Source organism: Lithobates pipiens, unplaced genomic scaffold (genome assembly GCF_037356315.1).
Source record: "Lithobates pipiens isolate NorthernLeopardFrog02 unplaced genomic scaffold, aLitPip1_a1.2 Scaffold_10, whole genome shotgun sequence".
NCBI lineage: Eukaryota > Metazoa > Chordata > Amphibia > Anura > Ranidae > Lithobates > Lithobates pipiens.
The window spans coordinates 227,181,190-227,203,285 of NW_027507686.1; the positions used below are offsets into that span (position 1 = coordinate 227,181,190).

Sequence of the window (22,096 nt, forward strand, 5' to 3'; positions counted from 1 at the left end):
ACATTTAAAACAATGTCTTTGATTTTAGACATTTTCTAGACATACGGATGAAGGGAGACAGTTTTGCTTTCACAAGGATGTATGGAAAAATTAGATCTTTATTTAAACTGTTAAATTCCTGGTGAGAGTAGATCTCATGTGGGATGACAGTTTGATTACATAGCTATGAGAAAACTGTGTGAACGAATACTCCCCATAATCTATATGTCAATGAATGGCTTGATGCTGAAACCACATGGCTTACCTAATATGGCGAAGGGCAGTAAACTGTAACTGATATCAAAATTCTTTCATTCATCTTCAGCAAGCAGAAATCTGAGTGTTTTGCTGCGTGTTTCTTCGCTTTGTAAAAAGTGCATGTGATCGCTGAACAAGACTGGAAATGTCCATCTACACTGCGGTCAAGCTTGCCTTTGATTTAATATATTCATATACGTGATTAACATGGCGGGTGTTTGTCTGGTTTCAGCTGCAACGTTCATGGAGCACTGGAAGAGAAGACAAATGCGACTGAACTATCGATGGGATCTCACAAGTTTTGAAGAAGAACAAGTAAGTGAGAGGGAAAGAAACCCTCTGTGTTCACAGGCTGTGAGCAGTTGGCTGTTTTCAGTGCAATTCAAGCATCTAGCAGTAGTTCTAAATGACTATTTATTTGGTGCAGTCAGGGGCGTCACTAGGATTTTGGAAAATCTGGGTTACCCTTGACCACCTAGAGGAGAGGGAGCAGGCGGTGAGCTATGCGCACTACGCTAAGCTGAGGGTGTGTCCTAATTGCACAAATTATGGGAGGGGCTTAAAAGAGCATGGTTAAAAAAAAAAAAACTGAGACTAGTCCATGTATACACACATGCCACAGTCCTTATACCCTAAAACATTCTTTAAAGGCTAACGTCATCTTTCTTTCCATGGTACACTCATGTTTGCGGTCACAATGCTTTTGCAGGATCCTATGCAAAAAAAAAAAAAAAAAATACCATAAATGCACGTTTGTTGCCCTGCAAATATTACTTTGTGCCAAGGGTGGATAATAATGCCCCATACACAGTTGGATTTTCCGACGAAAAATGTTTGATGGGAGCTTTTTGTCGGAAATTCCGACTGTGTGTAAGCTCCATCGGACATTTTCCATTGGAATTTCCGTCAACACAAAATTTGAGATCCAGATCTCAAATTTTCCGACAACAAAATCCGTTGTCGGTAATTCCGATTGTGTGTACACAATTCTGAAGCACATAGTTCCACGCATGCTCCGAATCCAGCAGAAGAGCCGCACTGGCTACTGAACTTCTCGGCTCTTCGTACGTGTTGTACGTCACCGCATTCTTGACATTCGCAATTTCCGACCAACTTTGTGTGACCGTGTGTATGCAAGACAAGTTTGAGCCAACATCCATCTGAAAAAATCCATGGATTTTGTTGTTGGAATGTCCGATCATGTGTACGCGGCATTAGCCTTTTAATTATGGTGCCACAAACAAGAGTTTCACAGACCTGTATAAACCTCAGTACAAGCGATTAAAAAAACAATCTTCCATTACACACTTACATATGCTTTTCTGCTTAAAGAAAATCGAGAGCAAAACCTTTTATCTGAGCCTTGTACAGCCAGCAGCTATTGAGACCATAAAAAATTTGCTCAAGAGCATAAAATGTACAACATAGTGTATATAGTGTATGGGTGAGGAGGGAATAATGCAGAGACTGCTGGGCTTAGGTATAAGTAACACACAGAGCAAAGGGATTAGGAGTGCGTAACGTGCATGGTTTAGGAGCATGTGACAAGAGTTCAGGGATCTGGAGGATGTAATGCCAGAGTCACTGCTTCATATGCCAAACACACATACACCTATTTGGTGTGCTGTGCAAAATTGACTTCTCTGAATGCAGCAAAACTGAATGCTAACTACAATAGGGCTGCAGCAATATCAGATTTTTATCAGCAAGTACGAGTACCCATACGTTCGATGCACTGCTCGCCAAGACCGAGTACCAATACCATTTTGGTGCAGTTTGAGTCCATACAAAATGAATGGGCTCAAAACACACTGCAAAGAATCACATGTGATGTGAACAGGAATGTAGTACAATTCCTGTCCGAATCGCAGTGATTTCCTGCACCACTCCTGTGTGAACCAAGGCTTGAAATCACTATGACTAGCCTGGGTTAACACAGTAGTGGTACAGGAAACTGCATTTGATTCAGACAGGAATTGCAATGCATTCCTACTCAATTTGCATGCGGTTCTTTACTGTGCGATTTTGAGCCCATTCATTTTCCGTGTGCTCGAATTGCACTGCAAAGGTATTGGTTTCAGGCATCGGAGCATTTTCACGTGTACGAGTTCTCGTGAAAATACTTGATATCAGCGCAACCATACATACAACGTACGATGTTCACCCTTCAACTACTATAACTTTACACCTTTCAATTAAAAAGATAAAGTAGCTGAACCATAATACTATGAGTAAAACCTAGAAGTAAGGTCTGTATAGTAATTTTCTTCTTCTCTGTCCAGAAGGACTCCTTGATGTTAGTCAGGTTATCCTAATGCCCTGTACACACTATCGGATTTTCTGCCAACAAATATTGGATGTGAGCTTGTTGGCTCGCAGGTTCTCAAATTTTCCGCCAACAAAACTTTGTCGGAATTTCCGATCCTGTGTACACAAGTCCGACGCACAAAAGTTCACACTCAGAATCAAGCAGAAGGAGGCTATTGAATTTCTTTTTTCTTGGCTCGTTGTACGTCACCATATTCCCATGTTCGGAATTGTTGGCCAACATTTGTATGCAAGACAAGTTGGAGCCAACCTCCTTTGAACAAAAATCCATGATTTTGTTGCTGGAAAGTCCGATCGTGTGTACGGGGCATTACACTAAATGATGTGTGAATAAGAATTCATACTTTTATTGCTCAAGCAAGTCCAATGAGAAGACACCTAAGCATCAGCATAATCTATGGGGAACAATCACAATTATGCCCTGTACACACGGTCGGACATTCCGACGACAAACTACATCGGATTTTTTCCGACAGATTTTAGCCCAAACTTGTCTTGCATACACATGGTCGCACAAAGTTGTCGGAAAATCAGATCGTTCAGAACGAGGTGACGTACAACACGTACAACGGGACTATAAAGAGGCCAATAGCTTTAATCTTGCAATTTATTCTGAGCATGCGTGGAACTTTGTGCCTCGGAATTGTCTACACACGATCGGAATTTAAACAATCGGATTTTGTTGTCAGAAAATTTTAGATCCAGCTCTCAAACTTTGTGTCGGAAATTCAGACGGAAAAAGTCAGATGGAGCCCACACACAATGGGAATTTCCGACAACACAGTCCGACAGCACAACATGTTTTGTCCTCTTTCTCCAAGTCCAATTAGCTTGGACTTGGAGAAAGTCTTCTCACATCTAAATGTGCCCATAGGAATTGTAGTCACCAGTCATTTGATGGCTATGGGTCCGCCTTGTGTAACTTGTATTAAAAAAAATAGTTTTACAGGTCTTTTGTGCCTCTAGAGTTCCCTTCACCAGATGCACCTTGGTGCAAACGCTTACATAAGTACGTTTGTGTCTTAATATTTAATATCTCCTTTACATAACTAGCTTCTTGTTATCTGGGTTAAGGTGGTGGTGTCATTTTTTTTTTTTTTTTATGTTGTGTGTGAGACTGATGGTGTACATCAAAGTGTTTGTATGACAACAGTGCCCTGGTGGATGTCAATTATGTTTCATTGTGGTGTTTTATAACATGCTGTGTCTTAATCCTGTCCCAGTTCTCCTCAACAAAACATGTATGGCGCTCCTTTAAACAAGATCACTGGTAGTGGCACAACCAGACATGAAACAGTTTTTTCTGTTTTGGGTGTAGTGGGGCAGGGTTCCTGTACCAGATTTCTGCTGCTGTCCAGGCCCTTGGTGGAAAGTGGTATTCTATGATGGCTGAGCAAGATGACCTTGGCATTTCAGCCAAGCTACCCTTGTCAACTGTGAGTTTTACATGCTGTTTTGTGGAAACGCCAGATGGTGTACCCGCTGAACTGACCTGTGCTCCTCTGAGAATATCCACAATGCTTATATTGCGGTCTGGTGTGAAACCTGCTGTGATAATGTTTAGTAAATAGGTATTCTATAAAATTGAAGGTTTTGCCCATTTTTTTTTTTCAGCTAGAAGCTAAATAGTGTTATCCTATGTGTCCTTGCAAACAACTTCAGGCTAGTAACTTTTTTTTTTTTTTTTTGAGTCTTAGCATCTAGGGGCAGAAAAATAATTGTTTTTGTAGAGTTTCTTAGAGCATTTTTCCAGCAGAGACTCTCCTTAACGCTACTAATAGCGTTTTTCTAGCTTTTCCCTTTTACTACAAAAAATGCTAATAAAACGCTAACGCTCCATAATTCTACTAAATGGCTGCTAAAATGCTACTACAAAAAGCTATTACCAGCATTTTTTTTTTTTTTTTAGCTTAAATAAAAAATGCTAGTATACATGGAGCCTTAGCCCTTGTACACACGGTCAGAGATTCCGACGGAATGTGTCCTTTCGGACCGTTTTGTCGGATAATCCGACTGTGTGTGGTCTCCATCGGACTGTTTCCGACGGACCAAGTTTTCCAACTTGTCCGTAAAATTTTCTGACAAAATACTCCGATCGGACATACTCCGATCATGTGTAGCTTACGCCGACGGACAAAGTGCCACGCATGCTCAGATCAAATTCCTAGACCAAAGCTATTGGCTACTAGCCTGAACGTAGTCCCGTCATAACTAAATAACGTCATCCCGTTATGTACAATCGGATTTTCCGACAACTTTGTCCGACCGTGTGTATGCAACAGTTTCGGACAAAATCCGTCGGACAAAATCCAACGCATTTGGTTGTCAGAATGTCCGACCGTGTGTACAAGGGCTTAGAGTTTGTAAATATTATACATTGGGAGCAATAGTAGGTGGTTTCTTTTCTTTTTGAGCTTGTGATTACTAAACTTTGAGAGAACACCATAGTGGTCCACAAAGTGAGGTTTAATTGGCCTGACTTTTGTCATTATCAGTAAACTGTTCCAGAGCATTGATATGCAGATGATGCTGGAGAGAATGTATATGTGCAGGAAGTGACTGAAGGAAGCTCTAGAGGACTGACAATGCCAAGATGTTATAATGATGAAGAAATTTGAAAAAAAATTGTCAATTGTCTGATACACAGTGCTTTACAGTGTGAACTGGGGCTTGTACACACCATAGTACATAGAGTGTCCATAGCATGAACACCCCCTTTTTTTTTATGTTGTGTTGCCATGTGTGGTTTGCATACATTACTTTGCATATTTTTTAGCTTTTTCTCCTCCTTTCTTTCTATTTGGAGTTCTACGCATTTACCATGCACTGCAGTACATTACAACATGCAAAAATGCGACCTGTCCTATTATTTGAAAGCTGACACCAATACAGCTCCTTGGTGTGAACTTACACTATAGAAAACAAGGCTATTTGCCATGTTTTTGCATTCGAATTGGGTAATGCTGCCTGCCCAATGCTGCTAGTTTGAGCCCTAAATATCATCCAATTCAGGTCTAGATAGCCTTCTTGTCAAAAGAGGGTGTAAAATGAAATCCAAAATATTATGGGCATCACCTCCGATTTTATAGAGCACCTTTTAAAAATGTATTTTATTCCCTGAATCAAATCTCTGTCCTCATTTTGTGTCAGCATGAATACCCAAGACATTAATCCTAACATTACCTGGGACCCAAAATAATAATTGTCTTTTTTTTTTTTTCCTTTTGTGTGTGTGTGTGCTGTTTTTTCTTGTTTCCTGAAGGGCATGGTCAAGGTTTGAAAACTTATTATTAATATTATTTTTCTATCTTCCTCTTTTAGCAAGTTTACTTTGCACCCTTCTTTGAATCACACAAATCTCTTTATGTCCAGCAAAGGACTAATGTCTATGTTGTCTACTGCACCCTTTCTGTTTCTCCAGCGCACCAGTCCAATGACTATGTCGCACGTTGTTTCGTTTCTGGAAATGTTCTCTATTTTGTGTCTGATATTCCATGTTGCATTGTGGCTGTACCCATCACAAATCATTGTGTATGTTTCACAGCGTTGTATGTCAGCAAGTGCTAATTTCGCCGTGCCACTTTTTGTGATGATCTGCTGCCTGCACCGACTGAGCCTTGAGATCTCTGCTGCTTATCCGACTTGTCAGGCTGCGTGTCTTGTCTGTTCATGTCGTCTTCCATCTTTCTCTCCCACAGGACCATCCCAGGGCGGAGTATGAGGCTAAAGTCCTTCAGAAGTCCCTCAAAAAGGAGTACAGACGCAAAGAGGTAATAACTAGTTATGTTTAAAAAAATAAAAAATCAATGGCCCAAGTTATATCATAACTGCATTAAATGCAAGTGCTCTCCCCATTATGTGGCCCAGTTACTTGTTCACTAAGGACAATTTTTGTTGCCAGTACTATTGGGAATGTATGTAAAATGATTGTTTTTTCATAGAATAATGCTGGAAGCTAGGATATGCTTACATCAGGGAACTCCAACCTTTTTGAACAAAGGGCCAAGTTTACTGTCCCTCAGATTTTTGGGGGCTAGAGTGTGGCCAGCGGAAGTAGAAAATGCCCTGGCATCAGTGGTTAGACAATGCCCCATCTTTGGTGTCAGTGGGAAGAATCGTATGCTACTATTGGTGTCAGTGGCAGGAATAGTGCCCCATTGTTATGAGTGAGAATATCAATGCCCGATTTGCTTGTGTCAGTAAAAGAAACTGTGCCACATTCTTGCGGAGAGTGGGAGGAAAAGTGCCCCAAGGTCCAGATAAAGGCAAGCAAAAGGCCGCTTCAGGGCCCTCGGGCCACCATTTGGAGACCACTGGCTTACGTAAAACAAAATACTTTGTGCTATCAGTCAGCTTTATTTTTTTATCTATTAAGGGTCATCACATTTTATTATCATAGTTATCCACTACATAGGTGTTTGACCAGTACAGTAAAGAGAAATATAATATGGCCAAAAGCTTGTGGACACCTGATCATTACACCTATATGAGCTTGATGGACTTCCTATTCTAAATCTATGGGCAAAAATGTGCAGGTTGCTCTTACTGTAACTACAGCAGCCTCTACACATCTGGGGATACTTTTTTCAATGTTTCCATAAAGTTTTGGAGCAGGTCTGTGGGAAGTTGTACCCATTCAGCCAAAAGAGTATTTGTCAAGTCAGGTACTAATGTTGGATGAGAAGCAGTGCTGGTGCTCGATATTTGGGGGGGGGGGGGGGAGGCTTCAAACAACCGGATGGGAAGGTGGCGATCCGTGGCCTTACCTTCCGATGATGAGGTGGTGCTGGATCTGGGGTAGGGCTCCTTGAAGCGGCTGTTGCTGCCTCTCCACCCATTGCTCCTCATCTAGCTTGCTGAGGGAAGAGCCGGGGCCATTGCCTCTCCTCCCAGCCAAACAGGAAGTGTGTCCTGAGACCCGATTGGCTGGGAGTCCTAAGACCCGCTTTCTGATTGGCCTCAAGGAGAAGAAGGAAGACATTTGCGAATATTTGCTGATGTCACACAACTGGATGGGCTCAGGGCACAGTGCTCTGCTCCCCGAGCCCATCCTTTTTTTGAAGCCTCAGGCTCTAATCATGTGCTTCTTAAAAAAAAAAAAAAAGCCCCATTGAAATCCGTGCGTCTGGTGGCCTACATGGAGATTCGATTTTGGGCGCGTGGATTGGGGGGGGCACCCTTCATTAGTGGTGGCTGCTTCATTAGAAGCATTCCAGTTTGTCACAGTATTCAGTAGGTTTGAGGTCAGGGCTCTGTGCAGATCTGTCAAGTTTCTCTACGCCAAACTCCTCAAATGTGGTTATGGAGCTGGCTTTGTGGAACAGTCATGCTGGAACAGAAAATGGCCTTCCCCAAACTGTTGCGACAGGTTTGGAAGCAAACAATTCTCTTTAATGTCTCTGTATCCTGGCGCATTGGCAGATACAGTGCCTTGAAATAATAATTCATACCCCTTGACATTTTCCACATTTTGCCATGTTACAACCAGAAATGTATTTATTGGGTTTTATGTGATAGACCAACACAAAATGGCACATAATTGTGAAGTGGAAGGAAAATGATAAATGGTTTTCAAAATTATTTTTTCACAACTAAATATCTTAAAAAAAAAAAAAAAAAAATTAAAAAAAAAAAAGAGTGCCATGCATTTTGTATGCCGCCCCCCGGAGTCAATACTTTGTAGAACCACCTTTCACTGCAATTACAGCTGCAAGTCTTTTTGGGGATGTCTCTACCAGCTTTGCACATCAAGCTCTCTCAGATTGGATGGAGAGTGTCTGTGAACAGCAATTTTCAAGTCTTGTCACCGATTTTCAATTGGATTTAGGTCTGGACTTAGACTGGGTCATTCTAACACATAAATATGCTTTGATCTAACCATTCCATTGTAGCTCTGGCTGTATGTTTAGGGTTGCTGTCCTGCTGGAAGGTAGCCATATTGTGTAGGTTCTGGATATCCATCTGGATGTTCCTACTGCCTTCGCTGCTCTATGCATGAGTGGCATATCAAAAAGACTATAACATAGTACAAAATATAACCTAACATAGACAAATATCATTCTCAAGAAAGGGTCTCATTGTTACTGCGACAGTTCTTTTTTTTTATTATGATGTCTGTGACACATTACCCGTTATTCCACCAATAATTGCAAAATTGCCTATTGTATGATACTGTAGTAGGTGGTGATTCCTGCTATGACCAAGTGCTTTTACCTGTGTCCAGTGTTGATATAACCAGAATCCTGAGCCGTAGTTACAAAGAGAACAAATATGTACTTTCTACAGTTCATTAAGTGAACTTCTATTCATTGTTATGTGCACAGATGTGTCTCTGGCCTATTCAGCTTATTTCCCTGTGTAAATTAGAAGCATGTTACTAACATTCACTTAAATGCAGAAAATCGACAATGCAAACTGAAAATACATCAGATTTAATTGTGAATGTAATGTAAAGATTTTCAATGGTTGTAATGCTTGGTGTACAAATAACAAAAAGGTCTTCTTTATACCTATCAGCAGCTGCTTTTACTGCTTATTGTACGTGTGACAGACATTGAATGAGCATGTGTCACTGCCCCTTCCACAGCCACTGGTATACCTGTGTGCAATACTGAACCTGCCTCAGTGTCTCCGATGGAGAAAGTTCATTATAACCTGGATGTGTACTGGAGGTATGGGCCATTGAGCCCCAATATCACACAAATAAAACTGCCCAATGAACACTAGAGGGACTTGGCCAACCAGTACCTTGCATATACATAGTTATTAAGGTTGAAAAAAAGACAACCAGTCCATCCAGTCCAAGCTGTGTGGGTGTTCTCCTCTATGTGTACAACACATTGGGCTGACGGGACAAATCGAAGGGATTAGTGAGAAGCTTTTACTTTATTCTACACTTAAAAGAGGATTTATAATCTTTTAAAAGTTTATTTGTGAATGTGATCAGACTAACATGAACTTCAGTGTGTGTGAATGATTAATAGAGAAGTCTACAACTTAGCTTTTACATGTTGCATAGATTTGTCACCTTTCTCTAGAAGAAAGTTGTGATCAACCTGTTGCCCTGCCCAGCCTATCCTTGACTTCTCAGTCACTCTTGAGACGATGAACAGTCATGTGGATTGTTTTTGTATTTTTATTCAGGGATTTGAACTTTGATAGGGATGGGAATTTATTGGATGCCTAGTACAGTTTTAGAACCATCAATTTGGGACAGATCTATGTACACTCCTTGTACATAACACTTCTTTAAGCTCCTCCTGCACAACACTTGACTCTAGGCTCAGCTAGCACATGGTTAGGCCCAACACTCACGCAGTCAGGTCCTAGAGATGGCCACTTGCCGGCAGGGACCGTTTGTCCCTTTGATGTAGCAGCAAAATAAGAAAAGAGTCTTTAGTGCTAGCTGACCTATAGTGGACTACTGCTCCCAGTCAGTCCTCTTTGGGCCCTGCCAGCCCCCCTGGCTACAGCTGCCCAACTCCACTGTCCATGACATCACAGTCTTTCCCACTGGCTCTGCATCCATCTCAGACTGCACACGGGGCTGCACACGGGGCGGCACAGTGGTGTAGTGGTTAGCACAGGGAGTTTGCATGTTCTACCTGTGCCTGCGTGGGTTTCCTCCGGGTACTCCGGTTTCCTCCCACAAACCAAAGACATGCAGGTAGGCTAATTGGCTTCTGTCCAAAATTGGCTCTAGTATATGAATGGGGACCTTGGATTGTGGCCTCCTTGAGGGTAGGGACCAATGTGAGTGTGTAATATACAGGGATGGGGACAATTGTAGACACTCAGGTTGAACTGGATGGACTGGTGTCTTTATTCAACCTTACTAACTATGAAACTATGAAACTTCCAGTCCGCTCCAGCATGTCTTCCCAGCTGTGCCTGCCACTCACCGACACCTGGTGGATCCCTCCTGGAGACTTTGCCTGACAGTATCTTCCACTGTCCTCTCCTGCTCATGGTCAGAATGCCCCTGTGGTTTGTACGAGGGTCCCTTCCACTCCCGAGCTCCAGGCCCCAAGGTCACCCCCCCCCCAGACTGGGGTGCTCCTTTAAGACCCTGACAGCTAGTACGCCATCTCCCAGTTCTTCCACCTGACAACTCCTCCCCAGCAGGGCTGACTCTAGGAATTTAAGGAGGCCTGCCCCCTGCCAATCCAAGTTGGGGATTGGACAGGGCTCCTTGGAATATCCCAGGCAGCACCACCTCTCTTCCCCTCCTCTATTCTAGAATCCAGAGGAAGGTAATTGAGAAGTGATGCTGCATGTGAGTCACCTGCTGCTACTCTAGCCCACTCCCAGCCCACACAGATCAAAACAGCTAGGCTAGGCCTGATTAAATTTACCTGCACCCACAAAAATCCTACTTCTAGCACCTACCTAAAGTAGAAGGTGCTACACAGTTTGTGGGCTAAGTGGAAAAAGAACCCCTGCATTGATGAATGCTTGTTTTCCCCAATACTGCAGGCTTTCTCTGTACAGTAAGACTGTCCCCTGAAGCTGCTTCCCTTCATCAGTGCACCAGTCGCAGGCTTTTTGACATCATTACATACAATGCAGGACCAGCAGTCCTGCATTGAAAGAAGGGCCTGTCCACATCCCTGTAGGAAAGCACTGGCTGACAGAGGAGTGAGAAAATAAGTATAGCTGCTTATTCCTTTACCCCTAGCAGGTGAAGGCTTCTTCTTCTTCGTCTTCTTCTTCTTCGTCTTCTTCGTCGTCGTCGTCTTCTTCTTCTTCGTCTTCTTCTTCTTCGTCTTCTTCTTCTTCGTCTTCTTCTTCTTCTTCTTCTTCTTCTTCCCTCTTTTTTTTTTTTTGCTTTGAATGTCCCATTGGGGAGATTTTCATTCACTTCCTATCCTGTAGACACACCAAGAAGTTTAGTAAATCCATGTTTGGGCAGCTCTCATCAGGACAACTTGTCCCCATTGAGCAAATGTCCCTTCATTCCTGATCCAATGACAATTTTGGGGATATTTCCCTCACTTTCAGTCTAGCAGTTCCTTCCCAAATGGAAGTTCTAAGACAGGTGCTATACTTTCTCTACTCATACATACATACATACATACACTATATTTTAGATGTTTAATTTGACAAAAGCTTTGTAATTGAGTTCAGCAAGCCTTCTTCACGACCTCCCCCTCTTTCGTTGTGCGGTTAGCAGAGAGATAACACAGGAAGTTATAAAGCTGAAAATGGGATTGGTGGTGTCACCTTCCTATGTGACGTCTGTGTATATAAGATGAGCTAAACAGAACTGGAAATCTCTAGGGAGGCAAACGGCTTGTATATATGAAATTCGGCCTACTTAAAGTGTACCTAAAAGCAAAACTTTTTTTCGTTTTGGATATAGTGAGAGAGGGTTTTATTTTTTATTTTTTTTTATATATTAAGGGTTTATCTCTGTCCTACGTGGGAGATTTCCTTTCACTTCCTGTCCCGTAGCCAAAACAGGAAGTGAGAGGAAATCCTTCCAAAATGAGGGAATCCTTGGTTGTCATCAGGGTCACCAAAACTAGTGTCCCCATTGGAAGATTTCCCCGCTAATCTTATTCTGATGTCAACCCACAATTTGGGATTTTCCTTTACTTTTGCTTTCAATGATAATGATAAGCAGGACAAATGGAGAAGGTGAAAACGGGGGCACAGACCGCAATAAAAACTGTCAGGTGTCCGAATCCCGCTCCACTCTATCCAAAACTAAAAAGAAAAATGTTGCCTTTTAATTACACTTTGTCTTGAGTCCCACTTGAAGGACAGATATTATAGATTTACTTAATAACATTGCATTCCTAATCCAGTTATATAAAAGATCTATTACCTGTATCTCTGATTTCACTGGGCCTACCCAGCCTGGGCGTGAAGGGGCAGTGCACACATGCAACTTTTTTCATTCATTGCCACTGATTGATGCTTTATAACACTATTGCATGGTCCTTTTTTGTTTCCTCCAAATGCAATCAGAAGCATCAGCCTGTTCCCGAGGACAACACAAACAAATGGAGGCAGAGAGTTAAGACTGCCATGGCTGGGGTGAAATTGGTACCTTTTTTTTTTTTTACCCAATCTCCAGAAATGGTTTATCCAGAGTGAAATCTCAATCACGTTGTGGTTTATTTTGTTCAGCAATCTGAGGGGATTGTGATGAGTGTGCAACTTAAAGGGTGAAGCTTGACATTACCAGGCTGGAAACAATCAGCATTAAGCCACCAGCCTGTCCTCTAATAATAATAATTGAAATGATCCCCTCGGATTGCTATATATATATGTTAACATCACTTTTAGTTGTCTTTCTGGTGTCACCACACTCCAGTCTCTGCATGGCACATGATCACTGTGAACGGCTGGGTTATGCTGCACCTGAGCCTTATTTATGCATGTTGCACCTTGTGTTAGTGGATTGCTTTACTGTTGTGTCTCAACTTTTTTTAATTTTATTTCTTTTTTTTAGATATTTTTATATTTAAATATCCATTGTTAAATGCTATTTAATGGCTCAGTCCATTCACAGCTGGCATTTCAGTTTTCACATATCTGGAAACTCGCTTCATCTTATCCCTTCTTAAATTGTATGTCTGAGTTAAAAAAAAAAAAAAATAATAAATCAGTGCATCTCTGCAATACATGCACAATTTCCCATATGTTGTGTTTTTTTTGTTTTTTTTTAACTATTAATCCAAAAATCTAGTAAACACCCAACTTCCTGTTGAAGCTGACAACACAGTGTATTGCACTAATTTTCAAGCATTATTGTCAGCCCTGCACAGCACTCTTTAAGGACTCTTTTACATTTGTGGCTGGGACACAGTAAAGCCCTGTTGCTGAGCTATGTTTTTTTTACTGCTCCCTCTTTTCCTGGAAAGGCAGCAAGCTGGGGGTGTATAATATGCACCCTATTGTGTTTGGTGGGCACTACTGCCTGCCCAACGGGACCTATTCAAGTGAATGGGGCCACGCTGCAACTGCCCTGCAACCGCATGCAATGCACACGGTTGAGGAATGGTAGTCCGCCATTTAGGGGGTTAAAGCAGAGTGCACAGGGAATTAAGAGCTTGCTGGATTTTTTGGCCAGGAGCAACTGGTATTTTTGCAGGAAAGTATAAAACCTTGGCAAATGTGGATGTATCAGAGATGTGCTGGCTATGTTTGTATTGCACAGACATATTAAGTTGCTCAGGGAGTTACTGGTGAGAACACTATGCCCAGTTTTCCAGGTCAGATGCATACCTATTACAAGGGGTTCCACTTTCTGGTGGACTTTTTCACTTTATGTGATGAAAAATGCAATAAGAGCAGTTTGATTGTCCTTGTAGCTTGAGAAATGGATGGGAATACAGGCAATTTTTAGAGTGGAAAATCTCACCATTGCAGATGTCAGAAGATTAAGGAATTAAACAAGAGCCACATCTCTCCAAACTCTACATAGAACCGAAATGTCACTTCTTTTTATGTGGACTGGTCCTTTAAAAAAATGCATTTTGTCAAGATATCAAGAAACTGAGCTCGTAGTGGTCTCTAGTAAAATAGGTATAGCTAAAATGCATGACCATAGTGGTCATTTATTGTGAATTATCCAGAGTTAACTTTTTTTTATTACAGTTGCATTTACCTGTTTTGTCAGTAGACTATTTTTTAAATTCTAAATGTAATTGAGGAGAGTACAATTTGTCTGTACAGTTTACATTACAGGAAGGATACCAGAAATGATGAAGGCAAATGCATGCGCTTAAATCTTCATATTTAGCCTAATTGATAAAAAGCATCCGTAGACAGGGCACAATTGTTGCAGCAATTTAAAATATTTTAGCACAGTTTACATAAGGCTTAGGAAGCCAAAAATTACTGAATTGACCAAATAAACCAGATGCAAACTCATTTTGTTGTTGCATAATTTCAACCATAACCACACACTAGGTAGCAAAAGATGTATTTAGTGGGCCCCCAAAACCAGCGGTGGCTAGTCCATTAGGGGCGCATGGGAGCCGCCCCTGCCCATCCATGCATCCGGCCCCCTGATCTACATACAGGATTTCAATGACAGGGGGGGGGGTTTAGCACTTGATTAGAGCCGGAGGCTCTAATAGGCTTCAAAAAAGGGTGGGCTTGGGGCGCAGAGCCCGATCCCACCCAGTTGTGTGACATTAGTGAATGAATATTCGCTATTTTCACACTAAATCTCTCCTGGCCAATCGGGAAGCAGGTCATGAGACCTGTTTCTCAATTGGCCAAAATTTCAGGCGATCCTATTGGACGCCTAGCTCCTAAAAAGAGGCGAGAGGAAACGCACGGCATGCTGAAGGAGAGGACACCGAAGCCACAATCTGCCGCCAACCAACCGCCACCTAGATGGGGTCCGCCGTGCTGGCGGGGAGGACACCGAAGCTACTGCCCGGCATATTGGGGGGGGGAGCCCTGCCCAAAACTTGCATCTATTGCAGTGTCATGTGATTGTCATGCAGTGGATTTGCAGGGTTCACGCATTGTAGCAGTGGGAACCGGCTCTTAAGCAATTGTCAATGGAATAGATGACAATGAGGTTTAGAGATTTCATTTAATTTTAAAAGAGAAGCATAGCAAAAGCTTTTTTGGCCACACTTTTCTTGAGGCTCACAGGAGTGCACGCGCGTTTGCACGCCTGTGACCCAGAGTCCGCTAATAGCGGGCTAAAGCCTGCTGTCGCTGACATCAGAGTTGCTCCAGGCTCTAAAAGAATTCAGACAATGTCGGAATCCAGCCAGATGCCTGATCAGCAGTTGGCTTAGCCTCTCGGTGCACTGCTGAGAGCCTGAGGCAGCCACTGCTGCTCAGTGAGTTCTGGTAAGGCCGAGCGGAGAGCGGTGGCTGACAGTCCAGAATATCGAGAACTGAGCGATCAGCAGTCTGTAATCACTCAGTTCTCAGGCTTAGAACTGGCAAGGGACAGCTGCAGCTTCTGACTGGAGGAGAATGTGTGTGTGTTTTTTTTTTTCCTTTAGCGGCAGCATGACTTGGTGGTGATCTGTTCAGATAGAGGAAATAAATCTGCCTGGCAGAACCACAGAAAGCACTAAAACATGAAAGGGCTTTTAACATTTCTCCACTCTAGGAAAAAAACAACCCGTTTTGACCATACATTAAACCTACATTAGTGCCCAATGCACAGTTGGCACCAGCCATAAATCTAATGTAAGTAGTAGTGTTCAGGTCTAGGTTGTTTGTGACTCTATACTCCTAAGCTTTAGCTACTTAGCTGGCACAAAATAAAAGGCAGAGGACAGCTTTATGATCTAATCTATATTACAATTTACAGAGTTATTGTGTAGGGGGAAAAAATGTATAATAATTTCCCAGCACAGTGTAGACATTGCATTGCACGTAGGGATTTTTTTTTTTTTTGTCAAGCAACACCTCCTTTCTTGTACATTTATAAACTGTTCTATGAATTCCAGACACTGACGTCTGTTTGGCTGTGGTTTCAGTGTAGCTTCATCAGTTGTGTGTGTGTTTTCACGCTGTGATGTCATCCACCGCTATTACTTTATCTGCCATGAATCTATTATGACTCTGTTCCCCCTTCTGGATTTTAGACCGAAAAGGAGAAGCTGACATGGAGAGACAGAACTCCAGCCTATTTTACAAACTTTGTTGGCATCATTTTTATGGTGAGTGTGTAGCGCAACATTATTGCTTGTTCTAAATACAAATCTAACTGTGAAACTCTTTAAGGAGTCTGTGTCAGGTTTGAGAACAAACCAAAGCTCCAGGTCCCCTCAACAGGAGAGTTAAAGTGATATTAAATCCTTGCTTGTTTTTTTTTTTTTTTTTTCTTAATAAAATAAACATACTTACCTGCAGGGATGTTGCTAAGTCTACAAAAGATCTGGGGCTAGAGCCCATAGCAGCGTAATAAAGTCATACACTTGGGAGGGCATACACATGCATATACAGATATATACGTGTGTGTATATATCCCCAGAAAGCCCCCCTTGCGTCAGGGTCCCCAGAGAGCCTCCTTGTGTTGGGGTCCCCAGAGAGCCCCCCCACTTGCGTCAGGGTCCACAGAGACCCTCCCTTCCCCTTGGGGACCTCTACTGAGACTCGGGGGGGGGGGGGGGGGATAGGGGCCCCAGATTTGGGGCTATAGCCCCAAAAGCCACCCCCTAGTGACACCACTGCAGTGGTTTTGCACAGAGCAAGCCGGATCCTTCTCTTCCTACACCAGTGCTCCTGGCTCCTTCCTCCTGCCAGGTCCAACTTGCACTGGGGGCACTCAAGCAGGTGTGCTCCCAAACCACGGCCTAGTGTGTCCATTCACACACGGAGCTGCGGCATGGCCCCATCCCCTCCATCTCCTGGTTGCCTCACTGGATGTGATTAATAACAGTGGGAGACAATGGATTCTACTGCTGCCAAAAGCCAATCAGGAGTGCAAGAGAGGAGAGGCAGGGCTTTCGTGGACATCGCTCAATCGAGAGGGGGCTCAGGTAAGCATTGGGGGGGGCTGCTGCACACTTTAAACTGGGGATAAACGGTTAGTTTATTTTTGTTCAGCCAAAGAGCTGAAAAAAACAAGTTGACAGATTCCTCCATCCAGACAAGCGAGAAGGATAGAGGAATCTCCCCCACCAGGGCAGTGTATTCTGACAAAGGCTCCTTTTTTCCCCATGTTGAGTTATCTAATATAACCCATAAAATAACAGTTTTATTCAGAATTCTTGTGTCTAATTATTTGTGGAAAAATAACACTATTGCCGCAAATTAATCGAACAAGCCCCAATTGACCTTCTCCTACTGCAGAAACTCCAGAGGCAATTTACAGCACAGGATAATTTTGGCAGCATAGGTATTCATGTGGAATGTATATTCCTTGCTAAGGAACATTATTTTTTGAGCAAGTTGTTATGTGTAAAGTTTCAATCCAAGTATTATAGATGTGCGTTTTTAGGATTGCTTAGAATCCTGAAAGCTTGCATCTTTAATAACTTGCATTGGTCAATAAAGGGGCTCTAAACTTGATGCCAAAGTATGCAAGAACAATTACCCCCAAGACCCAAACATAGTTGCTGTCAATGGAATATTGGTCTCAATAAACAAATGTGTGTACAGAAATTCTTTAGTTAGTTTTTTTTTTTATGTTAAGGAAAGTTTATTTCATGTGTGTAATATTATTTATTTACTTTTCTCATTAGATCGGTTTGACCTTCGCTATTGTGTTTGGTGTCATTGTATATCGGGTCTCTACTGCCGCAGCATTAGCAATGAGCTCCAACCCTTCCGCACGTTCTAATGTCCGGGTAACAGTTACAGCGACAGCGGTTATCATTAATCTGGTGGTGATTCTGATCCTTGATGAAGTGTATGGTTGTATAGCACGGTGGCTCACCCAGATCGGTACGTCATGTGCTTTAGACATTTTTTATTAAGAATTTATGGATTCCCACAAAGCTGCCTGATTGGGTTATTCTAATTGCAATTTTTAGTGTAAATGGTTGATGAAGATTGGACGAGAAATGTTCTAAGAGAATATCAATGATAACTGTTGGTTGTTGGCTTTTATATTTACTTTGTACAGAGGTCCCGAAAACTGACAAGACTTTTGAAGAACGGCTGATATTCAAGGCTTTCCTGCTGAAGTTTGTCAATGCTTACACACCAATCTTTTATGTTGCCTTCTTCAAGGGTCGGTAAGCAAATCTTTGTGAAATGGATTTTGTACTATGTAATATCAATCCTGTTATGTCCCACATACTGTAGATCCAACTATCGTCCTTTGACTCCCCCCCCCCCCCCTTGTTCTGTTGTACACTTGCCAGGATCTATCTGAATAGTCTTCTTTGACTGTAATGTACAGATACAAGGAAAGATGGATCTGTTCTTTCTCGGTAGAGGAAAGGTGCTGTGATCAGCAGAAACTTTCCAATGTGTCTGCAAATCTGATTTTTAAAAATGTTTACAGGACACAGTTGCTCACATATTTTATATCTTCCAATTACTGCAAGACATGCTCAAAACGGCTGCATCACTTGCCAATCTCAGCCTGTGTATGGGCACATGAATGCTCTGAGTTAAACCAGCCCCTTTCAACCAGGGTGCCTTCAGGGATGCCTTGGGAAAAATACTTAGAACTTGCCCAAGAACTGTTTACAAGCCAGCGGGTGGATCAAGCCTACCTATTACACAAAGCCACAGGTTTTCATTGTGCACCATTACAACCTTCTAGCCGCCAGTGTCCTAACAACCAGTGATGTCATTGGTTGGTAAGGAGGACGTCGGGCACCTGCCCCTCCCCTTCAGCACCAGGGTCACATTGGCTGAGTAAGGGAGAGGAACCAAGGGAGAAGAAAAACATTGGAATACTAATCAGTACCAGTGTGCGAAGGTGGATTTGCTTTGCAAGAATAAATCGCCTCTAGTGTTGGGTGTCCTAAGTATGTGGATGTTGCTACGTTATACAAAACTATTTGTTTTAGTTATTTACATTTTAGAATGGGTTGCCTCGAGATTGTGTGGAATTTTAAGGGGTGCATTGATTGAAAAAAGGTTGAAAAATACAGAGTTGCTCAACTGACTGCTACAGATAACCTTAGGACACCAGTTGGTAGGGTCCCAGTTGAATGAGTTGGAAAGTATTGGCTCATAATCTGCTGGTACCTATTTTGTATGTAAGGAGCATACTCAAAATCCCTAATCAACTACCAAGGTTCCCAAGCTTAATAGTAACTCGCCTATATTTTTACTATAAAGTCATTAGCCACTTCAGCACCAGAAGGTTTTTCCCCCTTCATGACTAGGCCGTTTTTTTGCTATTTAGCACTGCGCTAAATTACCTGGTAAATGCACGGTCATGCAACGCTGTACCCAAACTACATTTATGTAGCGGCCACAACCTTTGCTGTGCGGCCTTCACTTATTGGGCTTACCAGTTACCTTCTCTTGGCCTGCTCTTCCACATCTAGGGGTTCCCAGGGTTGATACCCAACAACTTGAACGCTGACACAGATGAAGTCCTCTTTCAAAGGTTTTATTTTGCAATATTAACTTCCAAATGACACAGTATCTTTGGGAACAGAGGGCATGGGTGAAGGCACCTTGAAGTGCAGGTCTAGCCAAGTCTCTACCTCCACCCAGAGAGTAGCCACTCGCAGCTGGGCACTTCAAGGCTGAACAGATCTCTAGCCAGAGATCATGGCAGTCAGCACGTTGACTCAAACTTGAAACAGTCCTGTGAGCATGGACAAGTTGTAACCAAAGGCAAACGGGAACCTTTTCCTCAGTACCTGGAACGTTTTCCCTTCTCCTCAATGGTACTGGAAAAGCGTGAATTCATCAATGTCCTACCCAACTCAGGAACCGGGCACTTCCCAGGATGCCACTTTCTGGTCCTCCTCTGAAGAGTCCTCCCCAGTCACTTCCACGAGCTGTGGTGCCTCTCCAAAGCCAAGAGCACACCCGGACACCTTGAATCCTCCCTCACTTACTGCGTCTCGGACCAGCCAGGTACCACTTGGTCAGGTCACCTGCCCCCCCGGGGGGGGTCTCTCGGTCACCCATCCAGCACTTACCCCATCTAGGTTCCGGGCGGGCAGCGCTGTGACGGGTGATCCCCCTCTGCATCATGGCGGCTTCTGCCGTGCATCTCCTCCCTCCCTCCCAGGCATCCAATAGGATCACTTGTCCTTTCAGTGAATTGGGTGACTGGTCTCACGACATGCTTCATGATTGGCCAAGAGGAGGATCAGTCTGACAATAGCAAATGTTCATTCTCTAATGTTTCACACCTGGGTGGGCTCGGAGCCCCCCAAGCCCACCCCTTTTTTTTTTTTAAGCCTGTCAGAGCCTCAACTCTAATCACGTGCTTAACCCCCCTCATTGTAATCCATGGTCCAGCGTCCCTGCATGTAGATCAAACACCCAATGGACGGACCTCCACTGTTTATAACAAACGGAAAACACAGTAGTTGGGTCACAATGACTGCACAAATCGTAAAAGCATTACAAGAAGTCATAAGACATAAATCTTATTGAGCTGTTTGACATAAGTTGATATTCAAAATTCCAGATATGTTCCAATGCGTTTTCACAGAATAGATATACTTCCTTAGGGAACTTCTGTGTATATCTAGAAAGTCATCATCCCAATAGTGTATTCATTAGTATTTCACAGTTTAAACAATACATTCTTACTATACCATAAAACCAGAACCAAGATGCTCACCAACTGTATTAGTAGATTAGAAATGTTCATTCACTGCAATTCAGAGAAAGGTAAGCTGCATATGAAGGCCACCTCGCCCCGGCCAAAATACAGGGGACGATCAGATGAGCACTGGACCACCCAGAAGGGAAAAAGGGGTGGCCCCAAGCAAGCCCACCACAACCGCTGAAACAATAACCAAAGTATGCTAAGCATAATACTAATAAGCTATGTACCAGTCCAACACCGGCATACATCCAAGCAGACAGCGTATAATGTTGACTAACTTTCAGCCTTACACACCTCAGCTAGACAATGGGACCACAGGCCCACACCGAACCTGCCCCAGGCAACCACTCGCAACATGCGACCCACACCTCCAACACACATCCAATACCCAAACCACCCGACACATTCACCACACACATAACACTCCCATCTACCCGGGCCAGCCAACACCGACCACCCAGAACAACCCCCACATATCCCAAAACACACGATCCAGTGGGATATGTTGTTTTTTGTTTGTTTTTTGGGTGGTCAGTGTCTGCTGGCCCCAGGTAGATGGGAGTGTTATGTGTTGCATACTTCAGCATTAGGTTTACAGTTTATATCCCTTTATTGGCCAACTTCTGTCTATCTAGATGTGTTTTTTATAAATGAGCAAGCAAGTACAGTTCTTATTTTTTGTTTTTTAGGTTTATTGGACGACCAGGGGATTATGTGTACATTTTTGGCTCATTCAGAATGGAAGAGGTACGTATAATGCTGGGGGCTAGAAAAGAACTGAGGGTAAAATGGCCTCAGCTGTGCAGTTTAATGAACAAGGTATGCTGGTAGCTGGAGTGGAATAGGTTTAGGAGGTGAGTGCAGCTGTTTTGATGAAGAAATGCCAGCTGAATACTGCTCTGATGACAGCAGAAGATGTTCGTGTTGTGAAAGTCTTTCAATTTCTGTTCTATGTTCTCCACAGTGTGCGCCCGGTGGTTGTTTAATGGAACTGTGCATCCAGCTTAGTATCATCATGCTTGGGAAACAGTTGATTCAGAACAATCTCTTTGAGATAGGAATCCCGTAAGTGTCTCTTTTTTTTTAATTGAATCCACTATTCCTGTTAGTGCGCACACTATCCTATCTATCTATATACTATATTGTCAAAAGTATTCGGATGGATGCCTTTACACGCACATGAACTATAATGGCATCCCAGTCTTAGTCCGTAGGGTTCAATATTGAGTTGGCCCAACTTTTGCAGCTATAAGAGCTTCAACTCTTCTGGGAAGGCTGTCCACAAGGATTAGGAGTGTGTCTGTTTGTGAGTTCAGGCACTGATGTGGACGAGAAGGCATG

At 42.9% G+C, this 22,096-nt stretch overlaps 1 protein-coding gene across 5 annotated transcripts in view; it reads left to right on the forward strand.

The window, feature by feature from the left end:
* ANO1 (anoctamin 1) overlaps positions 1-22,096 on the forward strand; it is a 322,106-nt gene that overhangs the window by 270,002 nt on the left and 30,008 nt on the right. For 4 of the 5 annotated variants that reach the window (XM_077462289.1, XM_077462271.1, XM_077462296.1 and 1 more), the window contains 8 exons: positions 470-552; positions 6,264-6,335; positions 12,538-12,615; positions 16,140-16,214; positions 17,742-17,943; positions 18,125-18,236; positions 21,445-21,502; positions 21,720-21,820. In XM_077462289.1, the coding sequence (XP_077318415.1) occupies positions 470-552; positions 6,264-6,335; positions 12,538-12,615; positions 16,140-16,214; positions 17,742-17,943; positions 18,125-18,236; positions 21,445-21,502; positions 21,720-21,820 (781 nt within the window). The remainder of the gene's footprint in view (positions 1-469; positions 553-6,263; positions 6,336-12,537; positions 12,616-16,139; positions 16,215-17,741; positions 17,944-18,124; positions 18,237-21,444; positions 21,503-21,719; positions 21,821-22,096) is intronic. The other variant, XM_077462279.1, reaches the window with a different exon arrangement.